General features: G+C 39.2%; 2 protein-coding genes across 4 annotated transcripts in view; both read right to left on the bottom strand.

The window, feature by feature from the left end:
• Window positions 1-1,190: 1,190 nt before the first annotated feature.
• On the bottom strand, window positions 1,191-5,903 carry b3galt8 (beta-1,3-galactosyltransferase 8). The gene has a single exon (XM_029510824.1). It carries the CDS (start codon window positions 5,829-5,831, stop codon window positions 4,872-4,874), a length of 960 nt encoding a protein of 319 aa, XP_029366684.1. The 5' UTR covers window positions 5,832-5,903; the 3' UTR covers window positions 1,191-4,871.
• Window positions 5,904-9,032: 3,129 nt separating this feature from the next.
• Window positions 9,033-12,614, bottom strand: part of tncb (tenascin Cb) — a 44,008-nt gene continuing 40,426 nt past the window's right edge. For all 3 annotated transcript variants that reach the window (XM_029509881.1, XM_029509882.1, XM_029509883.1), the window contains 2 exons: window positions 11,929-12,092; window positions 9,033-10,506 (listed from right to left, as the gene is read on the bottom strand). In XM_029509881.1, coding sequence (XP_029365741.1) covers window positions 10,396-10,506; window positions 11,929-12,092 — 275 coding nt within the window. In that variant the 3' untranslated portion in view covers window positions 9,033-10,395. The remainder of the gene's footprint in view (window positions 10,507-11,928; window positions 12,093-12,614) is intronic.

Raw genomic sequence — 12,614 nt, 5'->3', positions numbered from 1 at the left:
GGACATGACTTCATGACAATGACTAATATTGCTCTTTGACTGCTGGATAGGCAACTGATTGGTAACATATGTGCCGCAACTGGTGTAACATGTCAGATTCATATATAATATATAAAAAAAAAAAAAAATCAGGTTTGGATATTTCATGACTTTAGTGAACATTAGACACAGACACTTAAAAGACATTTTAAGACATAGTCACATTACATTAGAAACTATTAAAGCACTCGCTGATCCAAGGATGAGGAGGAGCATTGTTACCACTGTTTTCTTTCAAGGATTCGATCAGATTTTTTGATAAAGGCCCCACACTGGCACCACATGAAGTATCATCAGCAGCTGCCAATGCTGACACTCACTGGTGAATCATGAAGTGTCTAATTTTGAGCCCACTCTTTGGCTCTCAGCTCCAGGGCAGTCATCAGCCAGCAGGCCAGTTGATATGCAGCACTAATGCTCTTACCTTCTGCTCTTGCTGGGTCGCCATCATGCAGTCTGTTGATGTGTTGTGCCACAAACTTTTTTAAAAGAAGTGTTGCCAGCGCTACATGACCAACATTAGTATTAACATTTTAACAATTCATGTAAACTAATCATCAGGTGAGCCCAGAACCATCACTAGTTAGTCTGCTTTATGCCTCCACTGCTGGGGGAACTCCCATGAGTCTTTGACAAACAAGTAATAACTATTGTGCTTAGTAAGTCATCTTACAAGTTATATGGCAGTCATTTAGACGTATATTTATGTACTTAAAGTATATTTTTGTGATGATTATTATCCTATTATTTTTTTCTAAATACTAATCCAATGTTCCATATTTGCAATAGAGGAAACAAAATTGGATACTTTCATCCTTTTATGCTCTGTAAGGGATAATCACTGCCAAAATATGTAAGAAAATAAAAGGCAGCTTGTAATAACTAACTCTCATTTTCCTGATGTTTTTAGAGTTCAACGACAGAATTCAATGGCAACCTGACTGGAAACCCCATTTTAGAGGCTCTTGGGTTATAATTTACCAATGTATTTACAGATGAGGACCAACAATGAAACAGACGAGACTCAAACTCGTGAACGCTCTACCTTCTTGGCACAGTTAGCAAAACCAAAAACAGAGGAACCTTTCTGTGCTACACTCAGGACCCCAATAATTCAAATTTATCTTGATGTAAAAAAGCTGTTTACTGCAGCAGTGGGCATACTCTTTATTTTACTATACACAACATGTACAGAACAAATATGAATAAAACTTGAATCAATCCATTGGAAAACAACAAACGTGCATTCAACATTTGTCCAATAATTAAGTTCATATGGAGACACCATTTAATGACTCAGCAGCTGGGAAACTGCAGAACAACAACAACAGAAACAAAATAACATGTCATACTTTTTGACAAAAGAGTCAATATAATATAACCAAAGCATTCACCCATAAGCACATACGTATAACATATAAAATATAAAGCTCCAATATCCAGAGATGAGGTATCAATCTATGAGGCATTTGGGTGCACAGTATTAAAGTTACAATCTCTTTTCTATTTTAAGGCTGAACCAAAAATAAAAAATAAATAACACACACACACACATATATATATATATATATATATAAATAATAAAAACAAAATTAAAAATACAGATTAAAAATATTCTTTACTTGTTAACCTGCTTATTCCTGAAAAGGGAACTTAAACTGCTGACACATGCTGCCACCAGCTGGTTCTCACATATAATTACAATAAACCTGGTTCATATACACACACCCTAAAGGATACACAGTAAGCCAGAGGCACAGTAAACCACCTGATAAAATACAAGTACAAAATACAAGATAAAATACAAGTTTCTTTTATATGTGTAGATTAAGGTCAAGCTCTGAACAGTGTAATATAGTGAAGAGTTTAATTTTTTATTTTTTTTTTTAACTCCCCACCATTGGGTACAGACTGAAGACTGAATACAGCAAAAACTGTCTTCTTTTAAAAAGAAGTTGAAGTGGAAGTTACAGTATCTAAGGATACATCACATCATCTTGTCATCTTCACTAAAACAGCACTACTGAACAGACTTCTTGAGTTTTTCAGCATTTTGCATAAACAAGTTAAAGCACATTGACTGGCTGCAGTAATAATGGCAAAAGCAGTGTGGCCTTCCCTGCAGTCAGATCAAACACATTTAATTCATGTCAGCAGGTATTTTTCTTTAGAAATTAGACACGCTACTATGTTGGTTATTTTAGTTGGCTACAGTATAGTCTCGAACCCAGAACTACAAGGTGTTTGACATGCACAAAACATATAATTCCATTGACTATAACACGACTTGGAGGGCAGCATTCATTTTTAAGTATCCAGCTACAGAAATATCTTCTTTGGTGTTTCTGAATTTTATGAAGGATTTCACTTTATTTCATTAGTTATACTAATGATTCGAGATTCTGTTATTTAAGATGCAATCACAAAAAAATTTGTTCATTCCAAAAATCTTTTGGATTTTTGATCCCATTTTTCAAGAAATTTGTTCTATTAAATATCATGTAGTGAGTTTATATAAAGCACAAACTTATCAATTATATACATTTCTAAATATATTTTTCCTCCACTTAGTGAACTCAAATGGTTTGATGATTTGAGTACATTCATTGACATCAATTTCAAGCAGAAAACTCCAAAGTTGCATTTCCCTTAATGGTTTCTTCAGACTAATACTCAGTCCACATAGACTCCAATGTTGAAATATTAAACTTTACAGTAGAAATACACATGCTTATAGCGCGGAACAAAAAAAAAAAATTTTTTTTGGTCTCTATGGCAATTTCCTTTATGACAGCTACCAACTTTGACAAAACTCAACATTTACACTTCATTAAGGCTTTTATTTATGCATAATTGAAGGCAAATCACTTATAGTGACAAGTTGGTGAGATAATGCTTATCACAAACCTAAAGGCACAAAGTGTCAGATCACCTCACATCTTCAAACTGGAGAGAAGTACGGAAGGCAAGCAATAGCAAAATGGAGATGCCACACAGCTCAATCTAAACTTCAAACCTCTGACTGATATCGCTCATGCTGCATCCATCTTTTTATATTTTTAGAAATAAATATATTGCTTATTATTTATTAGACTCATTTATCATTTCCTTCCTTCATCATCTTTCATTCCCTCATATTCAATTACTAACAGGTGATGCAGAAAATGCAACCATTTTAGAATTATAACTTTTTAAATGTCAGATAAATTTCTCTACAATGATGATTTTGTTCTAGGAGATAATGTTTTGGGGTTTTTGGCAGTTGGCCAGACAACCACGATTAAACAAGATTAAAAGGTATGACTTTGAGCCTTTTAGAGTATTTTTATCTGAAATTAATCACTTAGGACACAAAATAAGCATCCACTCAAACTAATGGAAGTAATTGGTTGTCACTATCTTTTTCAACTTTTTATTCAGTATCTGGACTAGCGACCTGTCCTCACTCAGTGTGAGCTGGGATTGGCTTCAGAAGCCCGCGACCCGGAAATGGATAAGATAAATGAATGAATGAATGTTCCATCTCTAAAAGTACCAGTAATGGTAAAGCAAGTTTCAAATTATTGTTTTATGTTATCAGTCCAAATTTCAATATTACAGAAAGGCAGCGACTGAATCAATGAATTGGAGGAGGACTATTTCTGTACTTTTACTTTGAGGATTGACTGAAATGTGATCCCATCCTCTTTGGCTTGTGACCTTTAAAGACACAGCTGACTGCACAGTTTCCTTTGTATATTTCCTAATACAACTAGAATGCCTAGAAAAGTATTCTCCCCCCTTGGAGAATAAAATCATGGTCAATATAATTTGGCTTTTTTGAGAAGAATTGGCAACCCCCCCCTCTATAATATCAAAAAGATAACACATTTTTACAAAATGTAAATTAATTGTGTCATATAAATGTAAAGTAAATGATAGCATAAGTATTCACCCCCTTCAGGTCAGTATTTAGTGGATGCACAGACCACAGCACCAAGTCTGTGTGGATATGTCTCAATCAGACTGGCACATCTGGAAACTGCAATTTTTCCATTTTCCATTCTTCCTTGAAAAACAGCTCAAGCTCTGTCAGGATGCTCAGGGATTGGGCGTGTACAGCATTTTAAGTCCAGCCACAAATTCTCGATTGGATTGAAATCTGGGATTTGACTTGGCCACTCCCGAACATTCGCCTCGTTTTCTTTGAACCACTTGTGTGTAGCTTTTGCTGTATGCTTGGAAATAAATCTTCTCCCAAGACGTAGTTCTCTTACAGATTGAATCAGATTATCCACCAGGATTTGATGATATGTTTCTGCATTCATGTCCCCTTCTACCTTTACAAGCCTTCCAGGGCCTGCTGCTGACAAGCATCCCCAGAGCATGACGTTGCCATCACCAAGCTTCACAGTGGAGATAAGTTGCTTGGAGTGTTCTTTTGTCTTCATGTTGTAATTATAGCAGGAAGAGTGATGAACCAGAGACTGGGCCTCTCAGACACAGATGTTTTTATACTACAATCACTTGACACACATCAGCTGCACTCAGGTCATCAGCTAGCTGGACCTCTGTTGAAGTAGGTCAGTCACTTTAAAGGAAATTAATATTTATGCTAACACTTTTTTTACACTATATATTTTTAATTAACTGACAGTAGTTTGTAAAGTACAGGATGAGCATGGTTGAAACTTTTTCACTTTGACATGAAATAAGCTTTGTTGCAAATTCTTGTCAAAAAAAGCCACTCTTTTACCATCAACCAAGTCGTTCAATGGCACTCCATTGCATCAGGCTACTTATTTCATTACTTTCAGTTTTCTTAACTGTGAAGCGCATGGCAATGGTGGCTCTCAGCAGCTGGTGTGGCCTTTGGAGAAATCCTGCCAAGCATGCTGCAGCTTAGATGGCTTGAACCCATTTACAATTATAAGTTTGGCAAAGGTGCACCTGTTGTACTCCAGGTTCCTGATTTCAAACAGATTCCTGAGAGTGGGCAGGCTGATGGAATACACGGGCTGGACACCTAACACACGCAGACATAGTCCCACGTACACATCCTCCAAAGAGATCATCCGGATAAACCGGGATGCCCAGGAGATCCTACCAGCCATGTCTGCAGAGAATACATACCCAGCTCCGGACACATACGGAGGGAATGTGTCTTCTGGATACTGTTCCTCTGACACATACCACTTGCTGTTACTATCCCTCCTTGGCCTGCCATCGTTGATGACTGATCCTGTGATGAAACTCTGCCGTGGGGAGCCCTTTAGCCACTTGATGAGGTAGAACACATTCACAAAGATGTCAGCATCCACCTTCATGGCGAAGACGGCATTTGGGCAGTAGGTTGCCAGCCAGTTCATTATCATCAACGTCTTGATTGTCAGATTCTGGTAACTGTCCTGGAAGTTCATCTGGATAATATCTGCATGCTTTCTATTTTCATCCTCCAGCTGGTCCTGGATGCTTGGCAAGTGCCCCCCCATTGGAAGCCCCATGTAAAACATAGTAAGGGTGTCCTGACTTGGTGCACCCCATGTTCTCCTGATGGTCTCTCTTGCACTGGTCTCCTGGGGGGAAACTGGTACCATGAAGACCAGGAAGGGGATTCTGTCCCTGCACACATCAGGCTGGTTGATAATGTAGTGGTATGACTCGGGGACTAAGATCCTGTTTTCCTCCTCAGGGAGGGGGCTGAGTTTTGGAAGGGGTTTACCCGGAATACTCACAAAGAGCTGAGCAGACAGGACGAGCACGGCTGAAACTGAAAGTAACTTGATAATCCTCCAAGAATAAATTGTCGTCATTGCCCCTTAGAAACACTTTTTTAATGTTTATTTCACCAGCGCCTGTCGAGCCTGCCGCCGTACTTCCAAGTCCGAGTCGAAATACGGAAGTCATAGAATACCCATGGGAGGGGCGTCTGTCATAACCACGGGCGGCCACGCCCACCGGGAGTCAAACGTCTCATACGCTCCATTAGAGCTGAAACGATCCATCGATTAACCATCTCAGATAGATTAAAAAAAAAAAAAAAAAAAACATCATTTAATTACAATTTTCCTGACTCGAAGCTCCGTTTCCTTAATTTCACTGCTGCCAAATATAAATTCCGCTGTTGTGTTTCACACGGACGCTTATTGTGACGCACATGACGCCGGGATCGCCACAAACAATTTGAAGCGAATCTCAGAAGAGACGCGGGCAGACAATATCTAAAGTGCGGGAACACTTCAAAATGGAAAAATGAAAAATAAATACAGCTTAATGTATCCACCGTGGTACGGAGCTACACTTCAGTGATGCAGCATTTTCAGCGAAAACACTCCTGTAAACTATACAGTCGTTGTCAGAAGTTTACATACACTCAAACAAAAACTATTCAAGACAGCTTTAACCCAATTTGAATGAAGACATATATGTGGTTATTCAGTCATAGTATCTTCATTATTCTGCCAATGGGGCAGATCAGAATTTTTGACCCAAGATAAATATTTAGTTGTTTTACCTAAATGACCTCAGATTCTTGTGGTTCATAAGTTTACATTCACCCATACACCCACTTGTCTGGCCTATTTAACAGTTAATTAGTTGAAATCAGGTTGTGCAATCATTCATGGAATCATCCCTTTAATTTGGTGTTCATTCATGTTGTGTAAAAGCCAAGGTGCAGACATTATGGGGTATAAAAGCAGCTTGACTTTACACATACTGCATTTCGACTTGAGACTTGCAATGGGAAAAGTGAAAAGAATACAGCCATGACATCAGGGAGCGAATTGTTGCCTTGCATAAGTCAGGCTTGTCTTTTGGGACCATTTCAAGGCAGCTTGATGTACCAAGGGCATCTGTTCAGACAATTTTCCACAAATATAAGCACCTTGGGAGAACAGCCGTAATGCCATGATCTGGAAGGAAATCCAGAGATGAAAAGCTTTTGGTCAGAAGGTGAAAATTAACCCCGAGACCACCAAGAAAGCCATCTGCAATGAGTTGGCTGCTTCAGGAACAAATGTCTCAGTGTCCACGGTCAAGAGAGTTCTCTATCAACATGCGCCAGAAAGAAGCCATTGCTCAAAGAGAGACACAGAAAAGCTCAGCTGAAGTTTGCAAAAGAGCACCAGGATAAGAATAAAGCCTTCTGGAGTGTCATGTTGTTTGCCGAGACAAAAATGGAACTGTTTGGGCATAATGACCAGCGATGCATTTTCTGGCGAAAGGGAGAAGCCTTTAATCCCAACAATACCATCCCGATGGTCAAGCATGGTGGAGGAAGTATCATGTTGTGGGGTTGTCTTGCCGGGTCAGGAACTGGTGAATTCCATAAGCTCAATGGAATCATGAGAAAAGAGCAATACTTGGAAATATTGCAAGGAAACCTCAAAAAGTCAGCCAAATCTCTGCAGCTTGGTCGAAATTGGATCTTTCAACAGGACAATGATCCAAAATATACTGCAAAATTAATTTCAAAATGGTCTCGGCAGAACAATGTGAAAGTACTGGAGTGGCCTTCACAAAGCCCTGACCTCAGTCCTATTGAGAATATGTGGAGTGAACTGAAGAAACGAGTCTGTAAGAGAAGACAAATCTGACCGAGTTGTACCAAATCTGCCAGGAAGAGTGGCCAAAAATTCCAAAGGATTACTGTGAGAAGCTCATTGATGGCCATCCGAAGCAATTTGCTGAAATTAATGGAAAGTTAATGGAAATGCTACCAAGCACTAAGCCCTGAAGACAAAGGTGTATGTAAACTGACCCAGTCAAAAAGCTGTGTTCTGCAAAGAAATATCAATAAATCTCAAACGATGAGGAATTTTTGCCTTTTCTTTTTATTTCCCAAAAGCATTAATCCTAGGGCTTCCTTCCTTATTAATTGTGGGGTGTCCCAAGCCTCAATTTTAGGGCCAATTCTTTTTAGTCTGTATATGCTTCCGCTTGGGGACACTATCAGGAGGAACGGCATCAGTTTTCACAGCTATGCTGATGCTATACAGCTCTACATTGCCATATCTCCTGAGCAGCTGCGGTGGGTCAAGGCTAGGTCACTGCCCATCCATGAAATATTGACTTATATTTGTATCAAGTTTGTTGAACCATGAATCAATCAACCACAACAAATATGAACTACAACAACAAAAATGTGTTTTTCCTCATGTGACTGTGTAATAGACCATACTTGCAACTGCCAGCAACCATTTTGCCTCTAAATTTTAGGTTAGGCTTGTGTGATTTGATTGGCAAGCCCTCCTCCAGGTCAAGGATGCTGGTAACACTGGAGTCTATGAGAGCTAGCAAACTTTTTGCTCTCTTAACAAGCAGAGGCAGCCTTTCATTGGTGCATGAAAATTCAATTCGAGTGCGCCCAGACCAATGGTATTGTTTTCCATATTTTTAATCTTAACGAGATTGGACAATCAATTTTTGATCAACAACATCCAAGTTCTGTCTCTAGTTGTACTGATACTATGTCAATGATCTAGTTTAACCGATTTTTAGATTGCGTTCTGATAGTGTGGTGCTATTTGACCCATCACATGCAACTGTGCCCCCCCCCCAACAAATTTGATCACCAGCCACCCATCCTCCTGAGGACACAAAGCCAATTGATTTTCTTCTGAAATGCATTTTAGATATTAAATCATGCATGGCAGAGTATTTCCCTCAGCTGAAAAAGGGCAAAACTGAAGTTTTAAATTTTGGTCCTGAAGCCAAGAGAGAGAAACATTTTCCAAAACTACCTGATTTTAAACCAGCACAATTTGAAGAGAAGCTGGACTCAGAGCTCGATTTTGATGCATGCTTTAGTGCCTTGCTTTCTGGTCTTACTAAAAAGAGCATTTCTGCAACACAATATAAGGAATTCAATACAGTACACATATGTTCTAAATCATCATCATCTAAATCATTGATTCATTTGAGGAATCACCATGACAACAAAACAAAGTATGTCTACTGACCATGTGTCAATTTCTTTTCATCAAAGACAAAAAGGGAGCATCTTCCTTTTAAACAAACTGTTTATTGTAATACAGTTTACAGAGAAACACCTGTTGTTCACCCAGTTATAAACAAACAAAACAAAACAAACTTAATTTACACAGGCATTCTTAAGAAGGTCAGTGGTTTAGTATCCTGCCATGGCAGGGGACAGGGTGTGGGGGTAGGGGCTTTTGGGAGGGGGTAGAAACTAGTTCTCTAGTTTTGGCCTGTTCAAACACTATATTCATCAACATAAGATTCAAGGCCTTACCATGTCAACTGAAATTCAATTGGAACTGGCCTTTTTTTATGTTTTGGGTATCAACATTTTATGTCAACAACACGTAACATTCCCTTGTTCAACATATACAGCATATTACTGTATTCACATTTTGCAAAGAGAGAAAAATTTATGAAATCACCGAATGTCATAATATACTGAATAATAGGTCCTGCCTTCGGTTCATGAGAGAAACAAAGCAAATCAAAACACGCCAGCTTTTCTTTTTTGTGTTCTTTAGGTTTTAAATTACAATATGTGGTTGGAAGATGATGCCTTCAGGTGCTCACATAATAATGGAAACATTGCCATCCAGGTGCATATGGGAAATACTTTTTCGTAGGTTTTTTTCTTTACATTTCCATCTCTATCACTTCAGATGATGGCTTCTGCTGAGGGAGATGAGGGACCCTGGGGGAAGATAGGGCGGCACTGACACAAGTGAAGTTGCACAAAGACAAACAAATGGCAGGTCAAATGGAGATACATCAATATCTCAGTACTGCCACCTGAGGAATATCCCTTTTAAAATGTTATGTCAGATGCATGTACACTGCTGTACAAGGAATAGAATGATAATCCATCTGATTTATCACTGTTTTAGCAGTTTTAGCAAAGAGACCCTGAACCTAAACAACCACATTGTGCTATAAACAGCCTCACCTCTCTGTAATTCCCTTGGATGTGAAATGGTGAACTGTATTAATGACTGTACAAAACATAATGCCCAAGCTGCACTCACGCCTCCCCACAAATGCTGCAACACGAGGGAAGGGATTGGAAACAGGTGAGATGGATTTGTTTGTGCTCTCTTTGGTCCATGAGTAGAATCTGCGTGGGCTTGATTGGAATTCCAGCTTGTAACATGCACATTGATTTCAGCACAGGCAGTATTTCCACAACTGTTTCACGGAGGGGTGGGGGTTACTGAGTCAAGGCTGATTTCTGAGAAAGTGAGAAAGAGGAAGGTTTTGTGTGGAGGCAGCAGGGCTCTTGGCAGTGGCTTTGGTCGGTGCTGGGTGGGTGGGTGTAGGAGTCGAGGTGGTTTATGGGGAGTCCAGACAGAGTAGTAGCAGTGTTGTTGTTAGTGGTAGTGGAGCTTTGTGGATCATTTATGATCGTTTCCTCCTTCCCTCCAGGTTTCTGAAGTTGGAAGGCCTGATCTTCATCTCAGCAAACTCAATTGAGTGTTCGTGGCCTTTCCAGTGGAACCAGTTGACACCCTGCAGAAAAAGGCATGCAATGTTATCATGGCAAAAGCAACTATCCTGCTTCACAAAAACATTGCCACAGGTTTGTTCTGTTTTTCCTTTTGCTTTAACCAATTATGTGCATGGAAACTATGGGATGATTAAATTGAAGGGAATTATCATGGTTTTGGCAAATAAAAAGTATTAACAAGCTTTCGTAATATTTTAACAGAACTTAATGGCACCCTCACCATGTTCATGATTTCTTGTTCAGCACCTGCTTCGCACCACCACAGCTATAGATCTATCACACAGGGATGGCTGGTATGCTTGGGCTAACAGAGTTAAGCCCTCCCTTATCTTTTTTCCAAAAAGTTGAGAAAAGTCTGAATGTGACGTGTCAAGACACACCACCTTGATTTTCTCATCATTTGGTTTAAATTCATTCAGTTTAAACTTTGCAAGTGTGGCTAAGAAATTTCCCATGCTGCTTTTTGGAGGAGATACAACTTAGACCCGGCAAGAAATTTATCTGACAAAACTGGGAATCTAAGTGTAACACAAATGAAATTGTAAACTGTGTAAATCTTTCAAGTTAATATTTTGTGGTCATTGGATGCTGTTGTTGGTCCTGCATGAACTATTAATGGGTTTTATTGTATTCGTTTGTCACCACAGTAAACTCATATTACAGGTTGGTTTTCCAAGAAGTCTGTTAGAATAAACACTATTATAATTTGTTAATTGGACAATAAAAAAATGTATACCTGAGTGCCCTTAAAAACTGCTGGAGACCTTGTCCTCCACACTATTCACTACATTGGTGGCACACAGTTTCTCAAACAAAGAGATGATTCTTGCTATCAGAGCAGAAAAATTTCAAAAAGTATGTTCATTATTGCTTTCATAGAAAGACTGACAAAAACCAATGAGAATCCTTGGGAACCTCTTCAGCAACCCTCCAATGTCCCCATCTCTTAGACTAATTGCTGTAGACTAGGTCATTCAATGCAGCAATAAAATCTGCATTCTAGACTACAAAATTTGTTTGCACTACTGAAAGGCTTTGTGCTTCATCTTACACATCTTACACATTACCTAAATCCATGCACACTGTACTGTACTGCACTGCACTGTTCTGAACCTCATAGTTTGAACCTCTTTTGTCTTTTTTTTATATTTTATGTCACTTTATTTATTTATTTATATGTTACTTGCTCATTACCACTGCCACTTTATAATTCTTGTGCTTCTATTCTTGTATTTCTATACCTGTGGTTGCTGCTGTAACAACCGAATTCCCTAAACGTGGGATAAATAAAGTCCTATCTTAATCTTATTGGGCCTTCAAAGACCCTTAATTTCACACATGTGAATGAATGTATAGAGAGTCACCCTCTGTTTTAGAAAAATCCACCTGCATAACAATTTCTGGTCTATGTACAAATTCCATACCTTGCTGTGACTGTTATCTCCATATCGTCCCATGAGGTTGACCCGGTGACAGTTTTTGTACCAGAAGGCTCCCTTGTAGGACAGGGCACAGTTGGTCACAGCAATGTCGTTGTCGTGGTCATAAGTGGAGAATGGACGACCGTGGTGGTAGGTCATAGAGTCACCTACAACAGACACAGCAGAGAGAGAGTCGACTCCATGGCCTGGGATGCAGCTTCTACTAAAATCTAAACAATAAGAAATCCATCCATCCAGTTTTTTAAACAGCTGGTCAGTGTGGGGTTGCAGAAGGGCTGAAGCCAATGACAGCTGACTGTGGCACACCCTGGACAGGTGAGGGCCGAAGTATACAGAGACCAAACAAAGTCCACACAGAAAGTCCCCAAGTTTGGGGATCGAACGCAGAACATTTGTATTGTGCACCAAACCACTAACAACCACCACCCCCCAACCCCCGCCATGCAATAAGAAATTCCAAAACAAATTTAATGAAGATAGAAATTTACAATGCTCATGCCTTTACCAAGCTAATATTAAAAATACAGCGAAACCAAAGGTGCACATCGTATTGTATTAGGGTGAGATTTAATATCACTACAAATTTGTTTTCACTGATGATGAAGTATTCTTTGTGGTGTTTTGCCCCCTGTTCCATGAAACAGTTGTGGAAAATCAGAGGCTTTGAA

This window comes from Echeneis naucrates, chromosome 9 (genome assembly GCF_900963305.1).
Source record: "Echeneis naucrates chromosome 9, fEcheNa1.1, whole genome shotgun sequence".
Lineage (NCBI taxonomy): Eukaryota > Metazoa > Chordata > Actinopteri > Carangiformes > Echeneidae > Echeneis > Echeneis naucrates.
Note: the sequence above shows the minus strand (reverse complement) of the source record. Positions and strands in the feature narration are given on the sequence as shown.

Bases quoted from the DNA above. Each gene is read 5' to 3' on its own strand.
- b3galt8 (XM_029510824.1), bottom strand. From the start codon at position 5,831: ATGACGACAATTTATTCTTGGAGGATTATCAAGTTACTTTCAGTTTCA.